The sequence below is a fragment of the Perissodus microlepis genome, chromosome 5 (assembly GCF_051167445.1).
Source record: "Perissodus microlepis isolate ML-2025 ecotype Zambia chromosome 5, ASM5116744v1, whole genome shotgun sequence".
Taxonomy (NCBI): Eukaryota; Metazoa; Chordata; class Actinopteri; order Cichliformes; family Cichlidae; genus Perissodus; species Perissodus microlepis.
In genome coordinates, this window is record NC_140465.1 from 15,796,220 (window position 1) to 15,821,700 (window position 25,481).

At 40.7% G+C, this 25,481-nt stretch overlaps 1 protein-coding gene across 1 annotated transcript; it reads left to right on the forward strand.

Moving 5' to 3' along the window:
- The first annotated feature begins 2,492 nt into the window (after window positions 1–2,492).
- Window positions 2,493–22,336, forward strand: LOC146386957 (arf-GAP with GTPase, ANK repeat and PH domain-containing protein 1-like). Its single transcript, XM_084928205.1, has 20 exons — window positions 2,493–3,361; window positions 3,923–5,153; window positions 11,123–11,181; window positions 11,273–11,360; window positions 11,676–11,761; window positions 11,869–12,010; window positions 12,090–12,224; window positions 12,352–12,473; window positions 12,678–12,836; window positions 14,716–14,799; window positions 15,070–15,174; window positions 15,268–15,415; window positions 16,007–16,135; window positions 17,157–17,294; window positions 17,427–17,486; window positions 17,735–17,886; window positions 18,190–18,280; window positions 18,916–19,138; window positions 19,300–19,600; window positions 20,032–22,336. Exons 2-20 carry the CDS (start codon window positions 4,007–4,009, stop codon window positions 20,311–20,313), a joined length of 3,651 nt encoding a protein of 1,216 aa, XP_084784331.1. The 5' UTR covers window positions 2,493–3,361; window positions 3,923–4,006; the 3' UTR covers window positions 20,314–22,336.
- The last annotated feature ends 3,145 nt before the right edge of the window (window positions 22,337–25,481 follow it).

Below are 25,481 nucleotides of genomic sequence, written 5' to 3' on the forward strand. Positions count from 1 at the left end.
CTGAGGCTTAATTGTGTTTTATTACACAGATTGGGGGTCTGTGTGGAATGAATGAGCGTGAAAGAAGAATGAAACCGAAAAATGGACTGAAATGTGTTTCTTGAATTGAACATGAGGTATAAAATTGTGACTCGTGCCATCATTAGCATATTCAATTAGACGGTACTGTGAAAGCCCCCCCTCACTTCTTTATTTTTGTTAGGTAAATGGGACTGATTCAGTGAAACAAGTGCGAGTATTTAAGGCAAAACAGAGTTTGTAAGATTTAATATTTTGTATTACCACCTTTATTCTTCAACACAGCCTGAACTCTCTTAGGCAAGCTTCGTCATCATTGCTATAAGTATTGTCTTGGGAATAGTTCTCTGGACTTCCTGAGGGACATTCAATGATCTTCTTTGGATGTTTTCTGCTTTTTATTCTGTTTTTGGTCATGATGATCTCTCGCTGCTTGAATAATTTTGAGGTTTGGGCTCTGGTGAAGCAGATCCGTCACTGATAGTGTTTTGCTGTGTTTTTTTCTATTTAGGTATGCTTCAAAAATAAAGTTACTGGCTGAAGGTTTCCAGTATTACATGGTAGATAAATTCATAATCACTCATAATTCCATCAGTTTTGACACAAACTCCAACACACTGGCTGAAACCATCACAGAGCCTCCACTGTGTTTTACACATGGCTGCTGTACCTCTCTCCTGACCGCCTCCATACCTGTTGATGACAATTTGAACCAAAGATTTCTCAGATCCATCACGCCATCAGACCTGTTGCCACTGATTTTTAGTCCAGTCCTTGTGTAATTTGGCATTTTTCTGCCTCCTTCACTTTCTTAAGGATGCCTTCATAACACCACCTTTCCACTGAGACCATTGAAGCTTTAGAGAACAGTAGATGGATCAACTGAAGAGCCACTGTTTTTTCTTTTTTTTGTATGCCTGCCATTTCTTCATTTGTTCTGCACGTGTTCAGTTTCTTCAGATTTTTTAAGGAGACGCTGCACAGCATGCCGAGATGTGCCATGTTTTCTACTTTGGGAGTAAACTTACATGAGAAAAAATGTGATTTTATGCCTGTCAAACTGTGCTGTTTGTGACATTTTTTGTAGGATATATCTAAAGAAATTTGGGGAAAAAATACTTTTTTCTATTTTTATTTTATTTGAATAAAGTTTTATTTGTCTCATGTAGACATTACATTGGTGCATCCATTGAGTTAGGCGCCTTTTTAATGCTTGAATGACTCATAGGTCAGTGTGAAGTAGTTTAACAAATAAACAGTAAAGAAAACTTTGAAACCTTCAGAAAGCACAGATTGCTCAGGAGCATTTTAAGCTTTGCAAGAAAGTCCAGCTGCTTGGATGTGAACTATAAAGAAATGAGAGGTGGCTGAAAGACTTTTTCACAGTACTATAAGATAGCAATAGGCACTAGTAAGAAATGCGTTTATACAGTGTTTAGACTGTTAAAAGCAATATTTAAATCCCCAGGTCTATCTTGATTTGGTTAGATGAATACATTTACATTAACAGTTAACTTTGTGCTTTTGCAGCATTCCCATTGTTAGCAAAAAACTCTAAATGTTATCAAGGCTGAAAAATGTGAATTAAGTAAAGACATATGAATGTAATGTTTTGGCAGGTAAGCACAAAACCACATATTAAACACTGTTCTGCTTTTTAAACGTGGGTTTTAACTTTCCATGATTTCCACCTAAATGGCAACCACCTGTGGCTACAAAGAAAACACTCAAAAAGCCTGGAAATTAAACAGGCATTTGAAAATAGCGCCATTATTAGCACAACTGAAATATCTGACACATACTGTATATGAGTAATAGCCATTTTTGACTTTTACGTATTAGTTAAGTATGGAAATGAATAGATCTCATTCCAGATATGTGCAAAAAGCAAAGTGAACGGTTAACAAGTAAATTATAAAGTACATATCAAAAAATGAGCAACAAAAATGCCAGTGAAGATTTAAGTTGATGAGATGAGATGAGATGAGATGAGATGAGAGCCTCAAAAGCTTTAACATAACATACGGATGCCCATAGGTTTTACAGCTCGATCTTCTGTTTTTAATCGAGACAACAACAACTGTGACTCTGAGGTTTAAATGTAAGAGTGACAAGAATGCCGTTTGCTTGATCCCTGAGTCATGTTGTTGATGCTGACAGGTTCACGATTAAGAGACAAGACAAAATAGAGGACCTTCTACCTGAAGGTTGTGTATTGCGTTACTTCTAAAGTATGTTTTTGTCCTTCTGCATCTTGTATCTTCTCTGATGTCTTCCACCTAACTTATCATCAATATCTACAGTTTTCCCTCCATTTCTCCTGCTGTTACTGTAGATAGCTTCCCTCCCTCAAAAATCTATCTTCTGTTTAACATTTTCTATATCTTTCTAATTTTTTTCCCCTTTAGAAACGATCCATCCTGTACATCCTTACTTTCTCACTCAAAGAGGACATGCAGTGAGGCAGAGAGAGAAAGCAGGAGCTGCTCACAAGGAGAGCGGAGAGAAAGAGCTAGAGACAGAGCAGATGCATTGGCAGGAGTAGAGCTGAGGCTTTTTTTTTCCTCCTTCCTGTCTCTCTTTTTGTGTGTGTGTGTGTGTGTGTGTGTCGGCACAGATAAAAAGAAAATGTGATGAAGGTGGGCAAGGACCACCACCGCCTCACAGCAAGCTGCTCATTCCCCAGCCTGATTGCCCGAGCCGTATCCAGCGTGGATGTGGTTGTGCGGCAGGCTAACGGCGCGTAAGCAGGGGGGCTCCATGGCTCTGTGGCAGTGAGAAGAGGAGGAAAGAAGGAGAAAAAAAAGGAGGAGGGGCTGTGGTGAGCTGGTGGGCTTCCTCTGCCTCACAGACACATTTTATTGACTTGCTAATTGGATGAGGCACTCGGAGGAGAGGATGCAGTGACCGAGAGGAGCTGCTCTCCAGAGGAGGCATACATGCAGAAGAAAGCATTGCTTGGGTTGTGGAAATCGGGCTACTTTATCCCTCTTCCTTTTTTTTCTTTTTCTTTTTTTTTTTTTTTAGCTTTTCTCGAGACATAACAACAGATGTTTTTTCAGCATCTCTCAGTGACCCTCGCACTGTGCATACATAATTTTATGCATGACATTGTCGATCGGAGGCTCCAGCTGCCAGACGCTTCGTGACAAGTGAATGATTTCCATTTTGTTGTTCCCCTTTCACCTGTTTTCATCTTCAGTTGGAGCTCTTTTCTGTCAGCCTTGTTTGATGTGCCATTTGATATGAATGGTAATCCGGCGGCAGGATGATTTCTTCGTCAGATCAAATGTGCACGGAGCCGTGAATGGATACTCTTCAGTGGGGAGAGAAAAAAAAGAAGGTATGATATGAGCAAAAGCCGAGACAAATATTGTAGTAGGGTGGCATTATACAGCTAGTATTAATATTAGCCCTATTCAAGAAATGGATCAGTCATGAATGTATAGACTGTTGCATAATTCCAGGCTGAAATCTGAGGCAGGGACACCTACTCCGTAGAAAGATATACCTTATTTAGATCCATCCATGTGTCTCTGTGTCAGATTTGCTCTGAATAAATGAATTTAAGAAGGAAAGCAAGGCAGAGAGGGAGAAGGATTATGAATGAATCAGTGGTAGAGACCAGTAGTAGTGGTGTGCATTGAAGAGGATTAATGGACGCATTTAAAAAAAAAACAGTCTAGACTTGTTTCACCAGTGGGTCAGCCTTCTGAATATATTCCTTAAATTTGCAATTCAAGTGTTCCTCTATTTTTTATTACTGACTTCCTGTTTTTATTAAGGTTTTAAGAGCAAACTTGGACTACTGTCAAGTGCATTAGCCCGATATCAGCCAAAATCTGCCACACATCATTTGATCAGATCTGTATTTGATTTTTTTTTTTCTTCTTCTGGTCTTCAGTCTCATCCTGGTTGCCATGACCGAGGTGTGCAGGTCTTTTGAGGTCAGAGAGCAGGTGTCACTGCACTGAGGTCTGCTGTCCCAATGAGCAAAGCGGCCAACCCACAGAGACGCACCACCTACCTCATATCCCTCACTCTGGTGAAGGTTGAGGCTTTGCCAGAGGATGTAGCAGGAAGCCAGACGGAGGCTCTTCCAGAGGGGGAAGGGAGCCCTAAGAAGGAGGAAGAGGAGGAGAAGGAGGAGCTGAACATTACTCCTGACAGGGAGGAAGAACCTGTGTGTTTGGAAGTGGCAGAAAAAGAAAACACAGAAGTAAAAGAGGAAGTGGAACAGGTGCGGGTCAAGTATGGCAGCCCTAGTGAGAACAGAGGGAAGCCTGAGAGGAGGGATGGACACCAAAAAGACACTGTATCGGTTGGTAAGAGCAAAGACGCTTCTTTTGAACACCCACCTGTCAAGCAAATGGTTAAAGTATATGGAGGAACTACCACAGAGGGAACTGCGCGTAGAGAGGGACCTCGCTCAGATGCCTTGCGCCCTAAGACTGAGCTCTACCGGGAGCCCCCCATCCTCTTCTTAAAGGGTGAAAATGGAGCGGACTTGAGCGGTCGTTCACGTTGCAGCCTCCCCTTTTCTGTCCCATCACAGGTCAGCCCACGTCCTGAAGTCTTGATGAGATCCCACGCAGGAGGCAACTCTGCATGGAGGGAGTTCAGAGAGACCAACACAACAACCTTGTATCACTCTGCAAAGACTTTGGACAGAAGGGATAACCGCTTTGGGGACCAGTCCCCCTTAACGGCAGCTACAACCATGGGGCCTTATAGGGCGTCCTGGGCCGACAGCGATGGCAGGGGGGCGCTCATCCGTCCCGGAGCTCCCGTTAGTGGAGGATATTCAGGCATAATGACCCGGGACAGCCCTCAGGGGGAGAGATTTAAGACAGTTTCCGTTTCCTTATCCGCTACCGACATGTCCAGGGCTCAGAGAAAGCCCACAAGTCGTACCCTGGACAACAGCGACCTACATTGCCTCTCCGAGGACCTGAAGAAGGGAAAGGAAGGACAGGGAGGAACAATCCACCGTGCTCCTCCTCCTCCCCCTCGTGATCGTAAGATGCTCAAGTTCATTAGTGGGATTTTTACCAAAAGTGCAGGCGTGCCAGCCGGCGTCAACACTCCACCTCCGCTGTATCCACCTGTGGAGAGAGGTTCGAGTGAGGAGGAAGGTAAGGCAACCTCATGAATCTACTGTCTCTTCATACAAATGCAAATGCAGGCTGTAAACAGTAGCACACCAGCACCCCTTTATTTGACAGTCTCACTCTTCTGGACTCTTTTGACAGACCCACACCTAAATTAACACGTGCTTAAGAATCAGAGTTCGTTGCACATGGCGAACAATATGAATGAGATCTCTGGTGTAAAAGTGCAAAAAAAAAATAATCATTTCAGATATATTTTGTTTCACCCAACAGCAGTCCCTCGGGAGGAAAAAATTAGCCAATTAAGATGATTAGTTTATTCTGTGTAATTAAGTAGGGTCCCGTATTTATTACCCATGTATATTGCCTTCTCTGGAGTTTGTGTGGAGCTAAACCCCTCAAAAAAACAAAACCGCCCCCTCTTAGTTATGCTCGAATGCGCTCGCTTATTTATTCACACGTTTAATTTATGTGAAGCACTTGCTGAAAGTTCCACGCAGACACAAGTATAGTGAAAAAAATGCATTATCATTACTTTAGTTTGGCTTAACGATTTGTGTGAAACATCTTCTGTAATTGTTTCCTTTGCACGTTTCTCTGGGGAAATAGAAGACTTGTGTAAATAAAAAAAACTGTTAACATGAACATGTGGTACCTTTACAAGTGAGCTTTGTCATGTTTGTTGTATTGCATGGTAGGTAACACCCGAATGGCTAGAAATGTTCCAGTTACTTAAAGCTAATAGGTAACTTTTCCTATTTAGTGAGATCAGATGAAATAATTCCACTTATTTGTGGGCTCTTGGTGTATTTGAGATTAGTTTTAGGGTGGAATAATAATAAATATGTAGTCATAAACATATGAGGTGACCATGGGAGATAAGATTAGAAATGAGTACATCAGAGGCAGCTCAGGTTGAGCAGTTTGGAGACAAAGTTAGAGACGAAGGCTGAGATGGTTTTGACGTGTGCAGAGGAGGGATAGTGGATAGTGCACTGCACAAAGGATGTTGAATACGGAGCTGCTAGGAGCAGGAGGAAAAGAATAAGACCACAGAGAAGATTCGTGGATGCAGTGAAGGGAGGACATGCATAGGGTTGGTGTGACAGAGGAGGATGCTAGGGGTAGTTGAAGCAGATTATTCGCTGTGGCGACCTCTAAAGGGAGTAGCTAGAAGAAGAAGAAGACGAAGAAGCAATCATAATAACATCTGATGAAATAGCGTACCTTTGAGAATTTATAAGAATTACAACGAAAAGCAAATAATGATGTTTTTCTATCTGGACATAGAAAATAAATGCCTGAGTGTATATTAATGTGGATGAAGAGTATTTGTTTTTAAGGTTAAGTGGTATATGTCCTTTCAATATTCAATTACTCTTTCACGGCACAAGTGGGAAAAACGCAGCTTAGCTACAGTAATGAATTAGTGCTGCTAATAGAAAACTTGCTGTCCAAAAACTGGTAAAAATGAACAATTTTGATAGTTATTGCAACCATTTCACATTTTTATTCGCTGTTCTGTTTGTGCTTAGCGGCTTTGGACCTTAGAAGCAATTTAAATATATCACCTTGTTTTATTGACCAATCGTCTATTTAAGATGGTAATAGATGATGAAAACAAGCTTGTTGGTAATCATTAGATTTGCAGTGTAAAAAGTAAATGTCAAGTTAATATCTTAGTTAAAAATAGAAGCTGGATCTGATGTAGGCCTGCAGGATATCTGATGGAGAGGTGATTAGAATATTAGGTCACTGTGAATTAATAAACCTATGGCAAGAGGGGGGAAAATTACAGCAAACTTACTGAGAGAAAGGGGAAGAGCTCCAAAGAGATTTTTAAAGTAAGAGTGTTTCAAATGTGTACAAGCTGTTCCTCCTTGGTAAAGCTGAGGCCATCACAGCAGTAAATAGCAAAGATGGGGGTTTTTCATGTGAAAATGCTGTCATGTGTCTGAGTGCTTTGACTCTATGTTTGGCATATCAAACACACAGAAATGTGTTCAGTGTTCATGATGCAACTCTATCAATTTTTTATTTTTATTTTTTTCTTTCTTTAAAAAAATCTTTGACAGGGTGTGTAGGATTTGGAGTAAGCCCTGAATAATTTGTCGGGAGTAAGTGGGACATGAATAATTAAGGTTTGGGATACACAGAGCTGTGTTCATCGGCGGAGCGAGGGGAGCGGGTCCCCGCCACTTCCTGCTCTGTGCGTGGAGTTAATCAGCCTTCAAATGCAGTCCATTCATTTGTCAGCGTTATGTTGTGTCATGATGAGTCTGTAATTGCAGCTTAAAATGTCAGCGTTCTGCTGGCGGACAAACTCGGTGATTTTGATGCAGAAAATATTGGCCAACACCGGCAGAACGTGAGAGACGCGCGCAGTTTCGTGTTTTCAGGTGGACATCGCATCTCCATGCCTCTCACACACGTCGCTGTATCCATGAGAGACCGTTTATCGTATAGAGACCCAGGCTTGGATGGAGGCTTCTGGAAAATGGAGTTGCCATGGCAACAGCAAGCCGCGAGAGGTGCTATTTGGTCTGTGGTGTGACGCTCTTGATGGAGGGGAGTGTGGGCGTAGGTGGGGGGGATTGCCCAAAGATGGGGACGAGGGAGAGTGGAGTCGGTTTAAAGTTAGTGTCTGTGTCCCCGTGGAACCAGGACGACGCTGCAGCTCGCTCCACCCAGCTCAGCGTGACCTGCCAGCTTCAGAGAGTGCGCGCGCGTGCGTGCGTGTGCAAGAAATGTCTGTGTCATTGTCTCTGGTGAGACAGTTTCCTCATCACTGTACATCTGTAAGCACTATCGCATTGTTTTTGTCCCCGCTGATGGGGATTTGTGTTGTTCCTTCAGCTTCATATTTGCACATGTGTATGATGTCCTCTATGGCTCTGTCTGTCTGTCTGTCTGTCCCTCTTTTTCTCTCTGCTCAATGTCCATTCACCGACATCTTTCTGTCAAAGATAAAACAGAGCAAAATTCAGCTATAAAACCAGATCCAGAGCCCGTCCGCTACAAAGATATGCTTTATTTATAATGCAGCGAATAAAGGCATTTAAAGGGTAAAAGAAAAGCTGTAGATAATAATAAAATTGTAAATAAATTAAAGTTTTGAAAAATCTCTTTGTTCTAAGGAATTCTTTTGGCTGCCAATTCCTCAGCCCATGGGGATATATATATATATATATATATATATATATATATATATATATATATATATATATATATATATATATATATATCACTGGTATAAACCCTGAAACTATAGTTTGAGTAGTTGAGGTTATTATATAGTATTCCTGCTGAATCTTGCATTTCTTTCAAGACAAATGTTGCAGCTGAGATTAAGTGACTTGTGATTTATACTTCTGTAGAGTCTGGAAAAGAAATACATCCATGACCTCAGAATTAAATTAAAGGCTGAGCTACAGAGGAACAAAAATAAGAATAAGAATACATTTTAACAGTTGCCTTGGTACTCTACCTCCCACACTAATACTGCTGTCTGTGCTGCTGGTAAAGAGTTTTTATCATGTAATTTGTCCACTCTACAAAATATTATTTCAGCCTGTGACTGTAGGTTACACTGAGTGATAGAATTACACAGTAAAACAGGATTTGGTATTATGATGACAGTTAACCAATGTACTAGGTACATTTGGCCACACACTCGCCATCATTTATCACCGTGACAGTTTTTAATATTAATTCTCAGTCATCATAGTTGACTGAGAATTAATGTTCATAATGTTCTGGTGATGTTCATATCGCTAAGAGGCAGTGACAGGAAAGCAACACAAACAGCTGTTTTAGCAAGGTCTAGTCATTCCACAAAGTGTGGTTAATGTAGCAAATATATTGTTAAAAAATGCAATGAAAGAAGGTGTGTTGTGTATGAAAGTTTTTCAAAGACAGTTCCTTCAGGAATGAAATATAGGATGGGAGGTAAATAGTGACTCAAATAGCCACTGTCATAACCGAGGTATACAGAAGAGCATCTCAAATCTTGAAGCAGATGGGCTACAGCAGCAGCAGAACACACCCGGTGCCACTCCTGTCAGCTAAGAACAGGGAATTGAGATTATAATTCACAGTGGCTCATCAACATTTTGAACAAAAATAGATGCCTAGTAACTAAATGAACACATTTTCTGTACAATAACAACGTTAACAGACGGAGGATTTAGTGCGCTCATCTCTAGAGTCCGACGTCTGCCGCAAGTTTAAAATGATGCTGATTATGAGTTAGCTATCATAAAGAGCCATTTACTTTCTGTGTCCTCTCCTCCTCTAAACTAATTTCAACAAACTGTGTACACCCAGAGTCAGCCCTCAAGATTGTTTTCATACAAGAAAAATCTCCAGTGCAGTAAATCTGTGTGTTTCTTGAGTCCAGTGTTAGAGGATTACTCAACAAAACATTATTTCGCAGAATGCTGCATGAGCATACGTGTTTCTACAAATAATTCTGAAACACTGTGACTTATATTTGACTCAAATCTTAACCCACTTTAGGTTATTTGACTTTCTTATGCAAACGATCTTCCATCACAAGCCTTTTGAATCAGGTTTCATCTTCTCGATACCACAGAGCACCAAGTGGCATACTCGGTCTTGTTTCAGTTGACACTGACTTCTATAAAATTCATGAAATGAGGGGAACTGCACAGGGAATAAAATGAATTATCTCACTCCAGCTGGCTCATATCTCTTTTCTTTTTCTTCTTTTAGTCTTCGAGGGTGAATAAAAGAATTAATGGCTCGTTAAGGTTGGTTTTGCCAGTTAATCACAATAAGAGGGAGAAAAGAAGGTGGTTTAACAATGTTAGGGTAAAGTAAAGATACCTGCCATGCTGGCTAACTCGTATAGACTTGCACATTTGTACACAAACCTGGCCAGCAATCATACTACTGCTAAGTGTTTTTGGGACATTGTGTGTGTTTTAGAAACTCGAGGTTCGGTATTAGTTTGTCCTTTGTCACGGAAAGCTTCTGGTCTTGTTTTTATTTAAAGCTTTATTATAGTTTTCTGCTTTATCCTGACTCTGAACTGAATCCAGTGACTGTTTTAGACTGTAACACTTAAAGTCACATTTTATTTATTTATTTATTTTATTTTATTTTTATTTCAAATGAGGCTAACTAACTGTGGTTTTCACTCATCATCAAAAGCAACTTCATGGTTCCTAAGTCTGCTGTAAAATGTTACCAAGGGTTGAATTGTTGTGTTAAAGGGTTGAGTAGAGCTATTTTGCATAAAAATAGCAAGAATATGTTTAAATATAAATCTATATTTTAAGTCAAATTATTTATTTAGGGGGCAGTACAGTAATGCAGTGGTTAGCATCACCACCTCACAACAAGAAGGTCTTGGCTTTGAATCCATCGGCCAGCCGAGTGCTCCCTCTGCGTGGAGTCTGAATGTTTTCTCCGAGGACTCCGGCTTCCTCTCGCGATCCAGAATGTTAGGTTTACCAACGACTCTAAATTAGCCATGGGCGTGAATATGAGCGGTACTGGTTGCCTCCATGATCTCTCCATGATAACCGTGTGACATACTGCCAGCCTGTCCACGGTGTACCCTGCCTCTTGCCCGATGACGGCTAGGATAGGCTCCAGCCCCCATGCAACCCTGACTTGGGTAAGATAAAGGTCAGGGATGGATGAATAATGTATTTATACTAAATGCTACCGAACTGACTCCAGATCAGCACATATCAACTTAGAATATTGGGCCTGTTTTTAGGCTAGCTTTGATTAGTCACTGGGCTGCCTGCGTCTCACACAAACCCCCTCAAAAATGAATGTGAGGAGCAATGCCACCCAAAATAGCACATAGACTCAAAGCAGGGGAATACCCAAGTGCTTTATGTCCTATATCACGTTATATATATTTGTTTGTTTTTGTTCCTGTGTTTCAACTCAACTTTTCACTGATATTTCACTGAATCCTGTCTTCCTCTGTTTTTGCTGTGAACGTTTGCCCTCAGTTGTATGCACCAGCAGTCAAGAATGGACGATGAGCCAAACTGTGCAAGAGCTACATCTGGTAAGCAGGAGATTATAGTTTTTACAAATCAGTTTGTGGATTTAATGTTGAATTTATAATTTCTCTCTCTGTCTCTCTGTCTGCTCTTCAGGGTGTTTTGGGTGGTCTGTGCAGTGGGAAGTCTGCTCTGGTCCACAGACATTTAACTGGAAGTTACCTCCCACTGGAGAACTCAGAAGGTTGGTTTAACATCTCCACCCATTAAGAGCAGAGCTTTGTGAATTCAGTTCGGATTGATTTGGTTTAACTTATATAGTTGACAACAACAGTCATCTCAACTCTAAAATGTAAGGTAAAGGCTGAACACTATTAAAGTCAGATCTCCGACAAGCGACACCTGAGTCTCCTCCAGCAGATGGATGCTGGCTGTTTCTGATTTAGATGATCCAGGATCATTCTTTTAATCACTTTAATCACAATTTTAGTGCTGTAAATATCAAATGAGTTATTATGTAAAAGCTTTAAAAACATTTGTTTGTTCCAATATTTGCCAGGACGCCAGTATATTAAGGATGTGCTAGTTGATGGTCAGAGCCATCTGCTGATAATCAGAGAAGAGACAGAACTCCCGGATCCTCAGGTGGGTGGAGAATCGAGCTGAACTTGTTTGAGGGCTTATTTTTAATAAGAGTAAGTATTTCTTCCCTCTTGTACTTTTTGACTGCTATTATTTTTCCCTTTTGTTAGTTTGCAAGTTGGGTGGACGCAGTAATCTTGGTCTTCAGTTTGGAAAATGAGGCCAGCTTCCAGGAAGTTTACAAAATCTATCACCAGCTTGCAATCCATCGGCCCGTAACTGAGATCGCTTTCATAGTCGTCGGCACTCAGGGTAAGATGCTCACGCTCAGCATCTGCACTTCCTTTATAATGAACTCTCGTTGTAGTTGGGTGATTTTTGCTTATTCCAGATAAGATCAGCAGCACCAACCCCAGAGTGATAGATGATGCCAGGGCCAGACAGCTCTGCTCAGACGTGCGGCGCTGCACTTATTATGAAACCTGTGCGACGTACGGCCTCAATGTGAACAGAGTCTTCACAGATGGTATGTACGTCTGTCATATCCAGAACCATATGGTGTATGGTGCTGTAGAGGATGGACAAATATGAATTTTATTGGGGACTAATGTTTCATTTTTTAATTTAATTTCTGGGGTTTTTTTTTGCCACAGCTGCTCAGAAGATCATGGCAGCTAAGAAGCAAGCTGCCCTACTGGCTTCTTGTAAATCTCTTCCCAATTCTCCCAGCCACTCTGGAGGCTCCACCCCAGTCTCCGGTGTCTTTCCAGGACAGGTAAAACCAGCACCTTACCTGTTGTCCATAAGAAGCAGCTTTTGTTACTCTATTTTCTGTATTTCATTTTGCTGTCAGGCTATTTTTAAAGTGTGCATGCTGTTGTATCAGGCTTAGCTATTTGCTCCTTCTGCTCAATTATCACTTCATCTCCTCCGTCCTCCTCCTGTTCCTGTTTTTTTTCCTCTCTCTCCCTCTCTTTAGGCGAGTAACGGTGGGCAGAGCAGCGACTACTCGTCCTCACTTCCCTCCACTCCTGTGATCAGTCACAAAGAGATTGGCAGAACACTGAGAGGGGAGAAGCAGGACGGTACTACACCTGTCTTGGTCCGTAGCGTCCGAAGACGCACCACTAGATTTGCGGTAAACTTTACTCAGTGCAAGCTCCAATCATGCTTAGAGACCCTTTTGCATTTTTACTGTCAATCTTCTTTCCTCCACTTTTTTTCTTACTCCAAGCCAACCCTTCAGTAGGTTTCCATGTTTAGAAAATGAGCTGTAAACACTTGGCAGGACAAACCAAACCCAATGCAGGAACATACTTGTGGTCTTAAGTTATATAATACAGACAGCTAATTAAGCTGAAGTAACCCTATATTAACTACAGGGTGCTAAATTATCAGCTAACTGTAGGCACAAGCTGCGTCCAGTGATGCAAAATAATTCCAGTAAAATTGTTTTTCTCATCAAAGCTGAAGCACTGACTTCTTCGTTTTTCTGTTTGTGGAATTAAGAAATTCAGGTAACTATGCAGCAAATTATTACTTGACATCGGCTTGGTCACATTGGAAAATCTTAGTGGTTCAAAATATAATTTTGATGATGCTGAAAGTTTGTTGCACGCTTTAGATAAGTACTGGGCAAAAGTCTTGAGCCATTCCTCATTTCCTCATATTTTGCTTCCAAGTAGCCAGGCTTTGTAGCAGTTGCTTTGAGTAATAGTTCTCCAGGGTTTCTGAAGTTTTTCTTAAGGTATTTTCAGAGAAATGTGTTTTTTGTTTGTTTTTTGACACTTTCTTAGTACATATTTTAAACTTATCTTTAGCCACTTTGTTACTAACAGGCTGTTTCAAAAAAAAGTAATGATCCCAAACACACAATGGATCACTATCATTCAGAGCCCGGACCTCAACATTATTAAAGTAGTGTGAGCTCAAACTGACAGACAACAAAACAAAAGGCAGCCAACATCCAACGGGGAGCTTTTAATGTCCGTCAAGAAGCCCAGAGAACTATTCCTGAAAACTACTTATAGAAATGAGAAGAAAACTTGCCTAAGAGAGTTGAAACTGTGCTAAAGAATACATATCATGCCATACCATATTTCCATTTATGTTTGTATATCACTGCATCTTTTTCTCATTTTCCAACCTTTATTTTGAAATATAGAGACATGAGGGATGGCTGAACACTTTTCCACATCATTGCAATAATATAGAGCAGAGTAATATAGAGATAGGTGGGGCTAACAGTCAAAGACAATACACTGGCAGAGACATGTACTGTAATATCCATTACAAACATTACATATTTGTAATGTCTATTATGTCTATAATGTAATTATAATATTATATTCACTGGGGGTTTTGCTGAATGCTGTGAAAATTCAGCCTTATGGGAAAACAATCTGAAATGTCATTAAAAACCTGCATTAACAAATGTTTGCATCACCTTGGAGACCTACTCATCTGGCTGACTCAACATTTGAATCTAATAATTAATGCTTATGTTTAATCACATGGATCATACTGGCTTTTAAGCTGCTAAATGCACCACATATATAGAAAGCCTTCACTCGTTTTGTCAGTGTTTTTTTACACTGGGCAGGCAGTTTATTCAGAGGATTATCAGCAGCCTCCTGTGTCTGGGGCTGAAGTTGATTATAGTGAACCAGAAGAGTAAAGCTGTGGGTCAGAAAAGCTAAACAGTGGTCTTACAGACACTATACAGATGAGGAAAACTACAGAATTAGGGTGGTAATTCTCTCTGCGTTTATTGCTATAAGTGACCAGAGCTGTAAGCATTTGATTAGACACTTGCATAAAAATACAGATTAATGCAGCTTCATGTAAAGCTACAGACAATTATTCTGAACCAGTTGCTATAAATACACACTTATAAGCCAGCTTTTACAGTCAGCAGAAACTTTCCAGCAGAAACTCTGGGAAATATAAATTAAAATCAGCAGTAAGCTGCCTATTCCTGCCTGATGCAGTTATTGTCCATCCTTCCCTTCCTTTAGGGCCGGAGAGGCAGCGACTCAAACAGAAGGAGCGCAGACTTTAAGGGCGATCTGGGCAGCGGGCGCTCCATTCCCATCAAACAGGTAGGGCACCGATTTGCACTTGATACAGAAACAAATATGATGTATCAGATGACCCTCAGCAGAGGACATCTCACCAGCAGTCACTTCAGACGTGTGAAGCCAATTTCATCGTGTGGCGTGATGAAGTGCTGTGATCTCCCATTCTGCCCTGATGAATAGTTAGTGGGTGTTTTTGGCAGCCAGCTTTCATTATGCTGCCGTAATATGTGAAATGAACACTTGAGACATTAGCAATAAATTGACAGTCTTCTGTGTTGTCGCCTCCGTAAGGGCATCTTGCTGAAGCGCAGTGGGAACTCGCTCAACAAAGAGTGGAAGAAGAAGTATGTGACATTGTCCAATGATGGCATACTGTCCTATCACTCCAGTGTCAATGTGAGTCGGCGTGTTAACAGAGCGCTCCAGAGCATTATGCTGCTGAAAGCACGACTGATGTTTGATGGTAATGGCTGATGTCTGGTTTGGCAGGACTACATGCTGAATGCCCCCGGGAAAGAGATGGACCTGCTGCGAGTGACAGTGAAGGTGCCGGGAAAGCGGCCGCCTCGCGCCGTCCCTGCCTGCGCCCCCCCAGCTGGGCTTAACGGGCGGGTCAAAGACGTTCAAGGAACTGAGGGTAAAGATGTTCTCTATGGTACACAAAAGAGGGAAAAATCTTTAGATGTCTCACAATAGCTAAACCAGTTATTTCTTGTAAACCTTATATATATATATAAATAAACCTCATGTAAATTAATTATGTCATCTAAAGTTACTGTGATATTGAACAGATTTTGGTCTAGCTAATCTAAGAAGCTCAAGATTTTAAATCTCCATGCTGGTACTATTCTCTGTGGAGCTGATAAGATGAAATATTTTACCCGATGACCTTTTTCTATTAGAGAGAGTGATAAAAAAAAATGTAGATATGTAGAAAAGAAGGCTGCTTTGTACGTATTGTTCTTGGTATTTTAAGACGGTTGTAAATGGAGGGGTCAAGCATTTGTGCAAACGGGGGGAAATTGCTGCAGACTGTGAAACCCCTGCAAGACTACAAAACAGCATCATAAGGAATTTTGCAAGTGCTTTAAGAGTGTGTGGGGAAACTAAATCAGTAATGCATGCAAGTGTCAGAAAGTGTCACTGTTTGTTTTCACATTTAGTGTTTGACTAAATTGCTTTATTATTAAGTATGTGGTTGTTTATATGGTTGCTACCCTTCCTGTAGTCCCAATGAGTGCAAGCAGTCTACTGCAAGTTGAGGAGATGGAGGGGCTGGGTGGTGCCCTGTTCCTGAGGGGTAACAGAGGTGTGCAGCGATGTCCTTCCACACTATCTAACCACGCTCAAAGCATTGGTGAGTATGGGACTAAAACCATGTAAGACAGTGAAATTTCTGAAATGTAACAAAAACAAAATGTTATTAAAAATGTTTCAAAATACAAAGACAGCATGGCTGTGATCTTTGAGCCCTCACTGCATGGGTTCAGCAACACTTCACAGCACACTGTCATTAACGTCGCCTCCACAAATGCAAGAAAAATCTTTACTTTGCAGAGAAAGAAAAACATTCTTTAAAAAAATTAGGAAGGCTGTCACCTTTTCAGGGCACAAGCTCATTTAGGCTAGACTGAGAAAAAGTAGGAAACTATTCTGTGGACCATCCAGTCACAATTTGAAATTATTTTTGGGTGGCATGGATACCGCATCCTCCCAGCTACAGAGAAGAGGGACCATCCAGCTTGGTATCAGCATACAGTCCAAAACCCAGCATCCATAAAGGCGTGGCACGATATTTGTGCATTTGGCCTGAAAGACATACAAAGGGTTTGTTCCCATGCAGATGATGTCATTTTCTGGAAATGTCTTGCTTTTTTTTTCAGCATGACAAAACATTCCTCATGATCTGCAGCTGTGTGGCTCCACAGCAAAAGAGCTCAGGTGCCGCCTGCAGTATTGAAAACTAATTTAACAATATGAAAAGAAAAACATGACAAATGAGGCCCTGAAATATTGAGCAGCTGAAATAGTATTTTGAGCTAGGATGGGAAAATATTTCTCTTCTAAAACAACAACAACATTTGTTTCACTTAGTTCTCATAAGCCCAGAGTTGATGCAACACGGTGGCAAACATGTCCCTGCACCAACTTTTTAAAAAGGTGTTGCTGATATCAAATTTAAAACGAGCACCTATTAAAAAAACAACATAGAAAAACCTTAAAATCTCTCAGTTTCAGCATTTGATTTCTTTTTCTTTTTACTATTTCCACCAATTTGTGAATGATTGCATTCTGTGCATAATTCATACAGTGTCCTGCTTTTTCGGAAACAGGGTTGTAGTAATTTTACGTTTGTTATCCTGTCTGCTCGTTACAAGACTCTGCAGTTGAGGGAGTCTCGAGCTCTTCCTCTACCAAAGACGTAGGTTCTGCCTCCCCGGTCACGGACAGAAAAAAGCATCGCAGAAAGAAGAGCATGAATCAGAAAGGAGATGCCACCGCCGGCCAAGCAGATGGTAAATGATTACAAGCTTCAAATATGTTTTCATAGGCACCGATCGGGATGTTTCTAATGACATTTGTAGCTTTACTACATATGTCGAAGACTTTGTGTTTTTCGCTGATATTTTCTCTCTTCTCTTATGCAGCTAAGCGCAAAATGTGGAAACTCAAAAGCTTTGGTAGCTTAAGAAACGTAAGCAAGACAGGTAATATAAATCAGCTGCGCTGCCTCCACACATGCCAGGCTATCACATTAAGAGTCAAGCTTCTAATTTAAAATATTGACAATTAATCAATTAAATCCTGCAGATCAGCAGCATAAAACTAAACCTTGCTTATGCACAACTGTGATCCTGAAGTGATGTTAATAACCTACTGCTGAAATTTCTGCATCCAGAAATCATTAAAAAAAAAAAAAAATCTGAGCTCTGTGTTATTGTCTTTCTTGTCTCAGACGAGGATAACTTTGACTTCCTCATTGTGTCGAGCACTGGTCAGACGTGGCATTTTGAAGCACAAAGTGTGGAAGAGAGGGACTCCTGGGTCCAAGCCATCGAGAACCAGATCCTGGCCAGCCTGCAGCTGTGTGAAAGCAGCAAAAACAAGGCAAGAAACGACAGGAAAACATTCACTCTCTGACACACGGCAATCTAGTTTTTCATTCAGTCATTTTATTGCCAGTGACAAATGGTAAATATTACAGACTTCCTGCAGATAAAAAGCTCCTTGAGAAAAAACAAGAACAGTGATTTTTTTTTAAAGATCCACCCTAAGTTGTTGTTTTTTTCTATCTGTTACTGTCAGTACAATGACTGCGGTCATTCATCACTTTTTTTCTTTGCAGAGATAGATTTAAACAGGAGAGTTCATACAAGTTCATTTATTCTGGTTACTGTTTGCCTCTCACAGGCTCGAAGGAACAGCCAGAGTGATGCAGTGGCTCTGCAGGCGATACGCAATGCAAAGGGCAACAACTTCTGTGTGGACTGTGACGCTCCCAGTAAGTCATGCTTGCCTATTTCATCCCTAATTTGACTGCTCTGTTTGCTTTCACGTTTGGAAGTTTTAATCAGAGCCGAGACCTCTTTTGTTGTTGGTGTAAGAAGCTGCATAGAGCGAGGAGAAAGTAATTTGCTGCGGACTTGAACTTCTTTGTGTTCGGACTCTAGAACAAATGTGGACAATCACCGTGGAAAATGGGTATGACCCTCCTCCGTCTGACAGTCTGGAAATAGCTTTCCGTGCCTTAGAGCGTTCAAAGCGGAGTACTTTTAACTTTTAAATTGGTATTTAGCATATTTGAAAACAGTCATTCATCCGCATGCTATGAGATAAGACAATGGAGTGTGAATGCAAATATTTTTATGTGCCTTTGTGTGGTATTTTTCACATCCCACACGTACCACATTTTTCATATGATCTCTGTATTGTTTGAGGGCCAGATAAAGAATTTTGATGACTTATCAGATCTAAATTAAATTTAATGCTGAGGTTTTTTTTATGCTGATTTCTCAGACTCTTCTGTTGTGCACCATGGCCAATCGGGCGCATTTTAGTGGCACGCAGCCAAATGAAATTGGTAGACTGTCAGTTTCAAATGAAGTTAATTTGTTGTGTGCACGCTCCCTCTTCAAGATCCGACCTGGGCCAGTCTGAATCTGGGCGCTCTCATATGCATCGAGTGTTCCGGCATCCACAGAAACCTGGGGACTCACCTGTCACGGGTTCGCTCTCTGGCGCTGGATGATTTGCCACGAGAGCTGACGCTGGTTCTCAGTGCTATCGGCAACCACATGGTCAACAGTATATGGGAGGCACGCACAATGGGCCACCGTAAACCAGCACCCGATGCTACACGGTAAGGACAAATCATCTTTATATATATATACAAGTTTTCTTTTTTTACAGTATGGACACATGAGCTGTGCAGCTCTTTCTCTGAGTCCACTGGAAAGTCCAGTGCTGTCATCTGTCAGCTGTAAATGCTGATGACTCACTTGTTTCTCTGTCCTTGTCTAGAGAGGAGCGGGAATCGTGGATAAGAGCCAAATACGAGCAGAAACTGTTTGTGGCACCGTTGCCTCCTCCTACGAGCGAGGGCCCAGACATCACTCTATCTGGCCGTCTTCTGTTGGCAGTGATGGAGCACAATCTCCCCAAGCTGCTGCTACTTTTGGCCCACTGCACTAAGGAGGACATTAATGCCCCTCTCAGCCTGGCACGCTCCTCCCGGTCGCTCTTAGCTCTGCGGCTGCCCGCTTCCCCCCTGCACGCTGCCTGTCAGCAGGCTGATGTGGTGATGACGCAGCTTCTAATTTGGGTTTGTTTCCCTTTGTCTCTCTTTTTTTTATCTTACACTGGTCCGGGCAGCTACGAAGCAGGTATTCTCAAAAATATATAGGGATGTTGCTGCAGTGGAGGTACTTGGTTAGGTAATGATTATAAATTTCTTCATCACAGCAAACCATTTTGTAGAGCTGTGCAAAAATGGTAAAAATTACCTCCTCTGAGTCGTTCACTCAGCCAAGAACAAAAGTGGTCTAAATAGATGACTCAGCAGACAACTGAAGGTGATCTAAATGTCTGAAAGGTACAAAAGCTCTCTTAATCGCACCTTTCTGACATCATTTAGAGCAATCCTGTTCAGGCTTAACTTTTTTCCTACACATTCTAAAACTTCCTTGAAGTGTGGAGGATGGGATTATTACATAATCTAATCCACTTTGCTTTCTTCTCTTTTCCCGCCTGCAGTATGGCTGCGATGTTCGGTATCGGGATGCTCAAGGCCAGACAGCGTTGGCTCTGGCTCACAGCGCTGGCAGCCAAGAGTGTGTCGACATCTTGCTCCAGCACGGATGCCCGAACGAGCCGCCCCCATCCGTCGCCGCGACAGTCGGTTTCGCAGCGGCAGCCACATCCAGCTTCCCTGTTGCCATGACACCAAGCCTGACGGTTGCCACGACACTCAAGATCTCGCACAAGAGCGGCGGCACAAGCTTGAGCTACAGCACCTCCAGAAGAGCAGTGTCATAACCGAAATGTGGTGTGGCATAAAGCCTGTGCGTCAGAGTGTGTTAGAGTATATGTTTGTGTGTGTGAGTTTGTCACTTTACCCTCATAGTGTCATTGCGCGTCCACACAGGCCAGCGGGACTGATGGACATGTTGCCAGATGTTGCACTTGTAGAGCCAGATGAGGTTCTAAAAGGTGTCCGTGTGTGTATCAGGAGTGTAAACTGTGAATCACACAGCCACATGCAGTCTGCTTGAACGATTTAACCAAAAAAAAGGCAAAGTCTTCTCATTACGCTTTACAAGTGACGGTAAGGTAAAAGGAATACGACATCCTCTGCCTCTGCATTCAGGTTTAAAGGAATGTATTTATCCTGTATGGAGGACTGAAAGTGCCAAAATAAAAATAATCGCATAAATGACAAAATATATATAAATGAAATACAATTAAAATTATATTAAAATTAATATAAGCTAAGGTTAATTTATAAAATGTGACAGGCTGATATAGCATCTTCAGTTCTTCAATGATCTCCCTAGGCAGTTTTTTCTGTTGTCAGACTGGCATTTATTAACCAATTGACAAAAAGCTGATCCCACTTTAACTGAGGTAATTGTAGAAATAAATATAAAAGAAGGGAAATATACAGAAATAAATAGAAGGGGGATTAGGTTGCAAAGGGAAAAAATGTAAAATAAATAAAATTTAAATTTATTTATTTAAATTTATTCTTACTTTATTTTATTTTGGCACTTATAGTCCTTCACAGTTATATCAGATTGTATGATTCACGTTTCAGAATGCAGTCAGTGTTCAACTTTATTCTCCACTCCATTAAAAATGGCCTCAAAGAAGCTTATCAGAGTATCTTCAGGCCAGACGTAAAGAGCTGCAATAAATTTTAAGATTTGAGGGGCATCTTGAATTTCTAGCGTTAAAGATCGCAACAGTTTTTCATTTTGACTGTGAATGTGTGTTTATGCTTAACACAGCTGCTAATTCAGCTCATAAACGATGTGTAAGCCGACATGAAAAAGGGAGGGCTGTTTTAGAGATAAACAGAGTACGTGTATAGAAAAGCATTGATAAAATACTATGATTCTAAAAAAAAAAAAAAAAGCCTAATTTTCCAGAGTGTTATTGTATGATTTGTACAGTTGGTTATGTGTATAAAAATCCAAGGGTTACTCTGTTCAGAGATTTACTGTACAGCGCCCCGGCCCAGTTATTCTTTGATAACCGCCTGATTAACTCTTTGACATCCAAAACGGGAGGTTTTTATGTTACGTTTGTATTGGTGTGTCTGACATAAATAATGTATAGGATGTATGCATTATGACTCCAGCAGTAGCTCATTATCAAGGCGAGTGTAAAACTAGATGTGCAAATGAACAAGTGAAATGCCTTGATTTTGGTTGAATGTAGAGAAAAAAAAACAGATAAGTTAACTGTTTTAAAATACTAACATGTTTTTTCAGATAATGCAGTTTTTGGTGGACTGTCAGGGTGTTTTGTTTTTTATTCCTGCTGTGTCTAATAGAAAGGGAAAGTAGGGTTTGCCAGATGCAGATGTAGGCTCTCATCTACAAAACCTGGATTTTGAACGATTCAATATTTGTAAACATGCACCAGAGGAATGTTCCCCGATTTAATATCTTTTTTAAACGGCATAAAAACATCTCTCCTGCGGTACTGTACGTATAAACTTGTGTTTATCTGAAGGCTCAGCTGACTATACATGTCTGTGATTTAAACATCTTCTTCCATTTGTATTCCATTTGTATTTTTTTACTCATGCAATGATTCACAGAGTATTCATTATTAATACACTAAGGCTACTGCCCAAGCTGTGGTGTTTTTGCATAGAGTTGTGTGTGTGTGTGTGTGTGTGTGTGCGTGCATGTGTGTGCATGTGTGTGTGTGTGCGTGTGTGCGTGTGTGCGTGCATGTGTGTGTGTGTGTGTGCGTGCGTGCGTGTGTGTGTGTGTTCAGATTTGGGTTATTTATTGACTTATTTCGTCCCCTTAATAAACAGTATAATTTACACCTTGGAGCTAAAGAGAATAATTGCATTATAAACACTACTAAAATGTGGGGTTGCTTACAAATGTTTTAGTTTTTGAAAAAAAATACTTGTTTTTATCGAACAAAAACGTTAAACATATTAGAATTACACTATAAATGACAGTAAATAATCATATAAGCCTGAAAACACTTCTACATATAGAGTCAGTGTCACTGTGGACCTAATGCAGGTTTAGAAGATATAAATTTGGCTAGTCGAAAATCTGAGAATGGCCAAGGAAACGATAAAGATGGATAAGGAAAAGACACTGAGTAAAGGAATCTATGGATTTTTCTTGTCAACTCTGCCCAGAAGGACAGCATCCCGGAGTCCCCCGCTATACTGCCAACACTGAGACTGATGTATGTAGGTAACATATAATGAAGCTGCCAGTTGAGGACCTTTGAGGCATCTGTTTTTCAGACTAGACTCTGATGTACTTCTCCTCTTGCTCAGCTGTGCTCCGGGACCTCCCACTTCTCTTTCTGTTCTTTGTTAGAGCCAGTTTTGCTGCTCTGTGAGGGGAGACGTGCATGCTGTTGAAGTCTTTAAGTTTTCCTTGGCAGTTTCCCACATGGAATAGCCTTCACTTTTTAGAACAAGAACACTCTAACGAGCTTCAGAGGAAAGTTTTTTATTTTTAAATGGGGCAATTTGAAACTATCATTGAACCGACAAGGCTGATGCTCCAGACACAGAACTAACCAATTACTTCTCTACTAATCAGAAGAGTGCCAACCTAACTGTAAAAAGGTCTTGGTAATGATCAGTCAGCTTTACAATAAGTGACACAGCGTATCAACAGAGGACTAATAGTAGCTGAAAATTAACCTCTGGAGCTATTCTAGTAAATATAATTAGTGATTGCGATGATTAATGATACTACATGCCATTATCTAAAATTTCTAAACAATTTAAAAGTTATTCTATGAGAATACAATGGTACACTACAGGGCCTCCTACACATTACTCCTACAGGACCTGCTCAGCCATGGAAAACCATGCTATGAAGCTCCCAGTGCACAGTTTTTGTGCTGATGTTAATACCAGAGGAGGTTTGGAGCTCTGCAGTAACTGAGTTAACAGAGCTTTGGTAGCACTGTGTACCTCAGCACTCAGCAACCCAGATGTGGAACTTTATGTGATGCATTTTGCTGTACCAAACACATCCACTTTGCATTAATATCATTTACATTTGATGGTGGAATTTCACAACTCATCGTTGCAACGGCGGAAACCTATTACAGTACCACTCTCTTCAGAGCAACCCACTGTTTCAAAAATATTTGTAAAGGCAGGCTGCATGGCTACACCAATTTGCATTTAATCACTAATTATTATGAAGTTATTATTAAGCTCTCACAGAGTGTCTTTTGTCCTGCCTCCCTCCCCTCCCTCTGAGCATGGCTCTGCCAGAGGTTTCTTCCTGTTAAAAGGGAGTTTTTCCTTCCCCCTGTTGTCAAGCACTTGGCAGCAGGGGGTCATGTGATTTTTAGGGTTTTCTCTCTATTATTATATTATCTTTCAATATAAAGCACCTTGAGGAAACTGTTATTGTGATTTGGTGCCATATAAATAAAACTGAATTGAACTGGATCCTCTGTGTTTGTGTTTATACACCTGTGACGAGGAGACTGAAATCACATGAATTCAAAGATTAAGAAATGTGGCCCAAGACTTTTGTCCATATTGTGTATCATCGTTAAAAACAGGGACATTTGTCAGCGACTACAAACTTTTGTAGTACATGGTCAGACAGAAGGTTCCTGTTTTCAAACAAGCTGAGAGCCTTTTTTTTCCTGACAGCCGGAGTCTTTTGGCATTCAGCAGAATCATTCAACACTCAACTACCATAAGATCTTATGGCGCAACAAAGTCCTCGTTAAAGGCCTCTACTGAGTCTGCCCTACTTCTTTGTAGGTCATGGGCTTATTTATATATCCATCTCTGATTCAGTTTCTTGGATGCATGGTATACCAAATCTCATTTTTTCCCCAGAAAACATATGGAGACAAAAATAAAAATTACCGCTGTATGAGACTTCTCTATAAGTTAGGGTCTCTCTAAAAAAGATAAGAGCGCTCTGTGTAGCATGCTATCAAGATCACCTGGTTTATAGATTCAAGAGTAGATATACACAATCTTTAGCACAGGTATAATTAATATATGTTCACATGACAGTGAAATTATAACACATGGACCCAGACTTTAGCTCTGGAACATAGTACATGTAAACAAACCTATAGTGTGTTTTGCAAATGCTGAAAGAAAAATATCCAAAAAGTAAGTAGCATAAAATAATTAATATACTTCTTTTTGTGTTAGGTTAAAAGACAAAAATAAAAAAATAAATTAAAAAAAACATTTAATGTCTTTTCCTCTTATTTCTCATCTTTCTGTCCCTCCTGTTTGTCCACACAGCTGTTATTCCAAAGTGAAACCCTGCTGAAGGATTTTCAGGAATGTGTGCCAGGAGGACTGGGACAACTAAATAAAGACAAAAATTAATGCTGTACCACTGAGAATACAATTTAAAGGAACACATGTACAGCTAGGATCACATCAGTTTGCTTCAGCTTGCAGTAACTAATGACACTTAGATCCATCCTAACATTGTGGTTCCTACTTTACTCAACAGGATGTTGGCAAAGAAAAAAGTAACAATATAAGAAGCAGTTAGGCCATTAAAGAACTTTGGTACAGTTGGTACATATGGCACACCTTGAACTTACCATGGTTACTATAGCGCAGACGTTAAACTAAGGTGACTGTTGGTTGTTGGTGCCAGTGGGCTGGACTCAATATTATTACACAACCTCTCTAGGGTTTACAGAAGCTATGCAGACGAGCATCTCCAACAACACTTCAAACCTTGACGCAGATGGGCTTCAGCAGCAGAAAACTCCACCCGGTGCCATTCCTGTCAGCTAAGAATGGGAAACTGAGATTACAATAAGCAAAATCACCAACATTAGACAATAGCAGATTGAAGAAAGTGTTGCCTGGTCCGATGGGATGGTAGGATCAAAATGTTGCATAAACAGCATGAAAGCATGCACTGAAAAAAATAATCAGTGGGATAAACGTAAAAAAATTATTGTAATCGGTTGCACGAAATTAAGTT

Excerpts from the sequence above, each read along its gene's own strand:
- LOC146386957 (XM_084928205.1), top strand. The coding sequence starts at position 4,007 with ATGAGCAAAGCGGCCAACCCACAGAGACGCACCACCTACCTCATATCC. Across the intron at positions 12,011-12,089 it reads CATAGTCGTCGGCACTCAGG|ATAAGATCAGCAGCACCAAC; the intron begins GTAAGATGCTCA and ends TGCTTATTCCAG. Across the intron at positions 14,800-15,069 it reads GCTCCATTCCCATCAAACAG|GGCATCTTGCTGAAGCGCAG; the intron begins GTAGGGCACCGA and ends CGCCTCCGTAAG.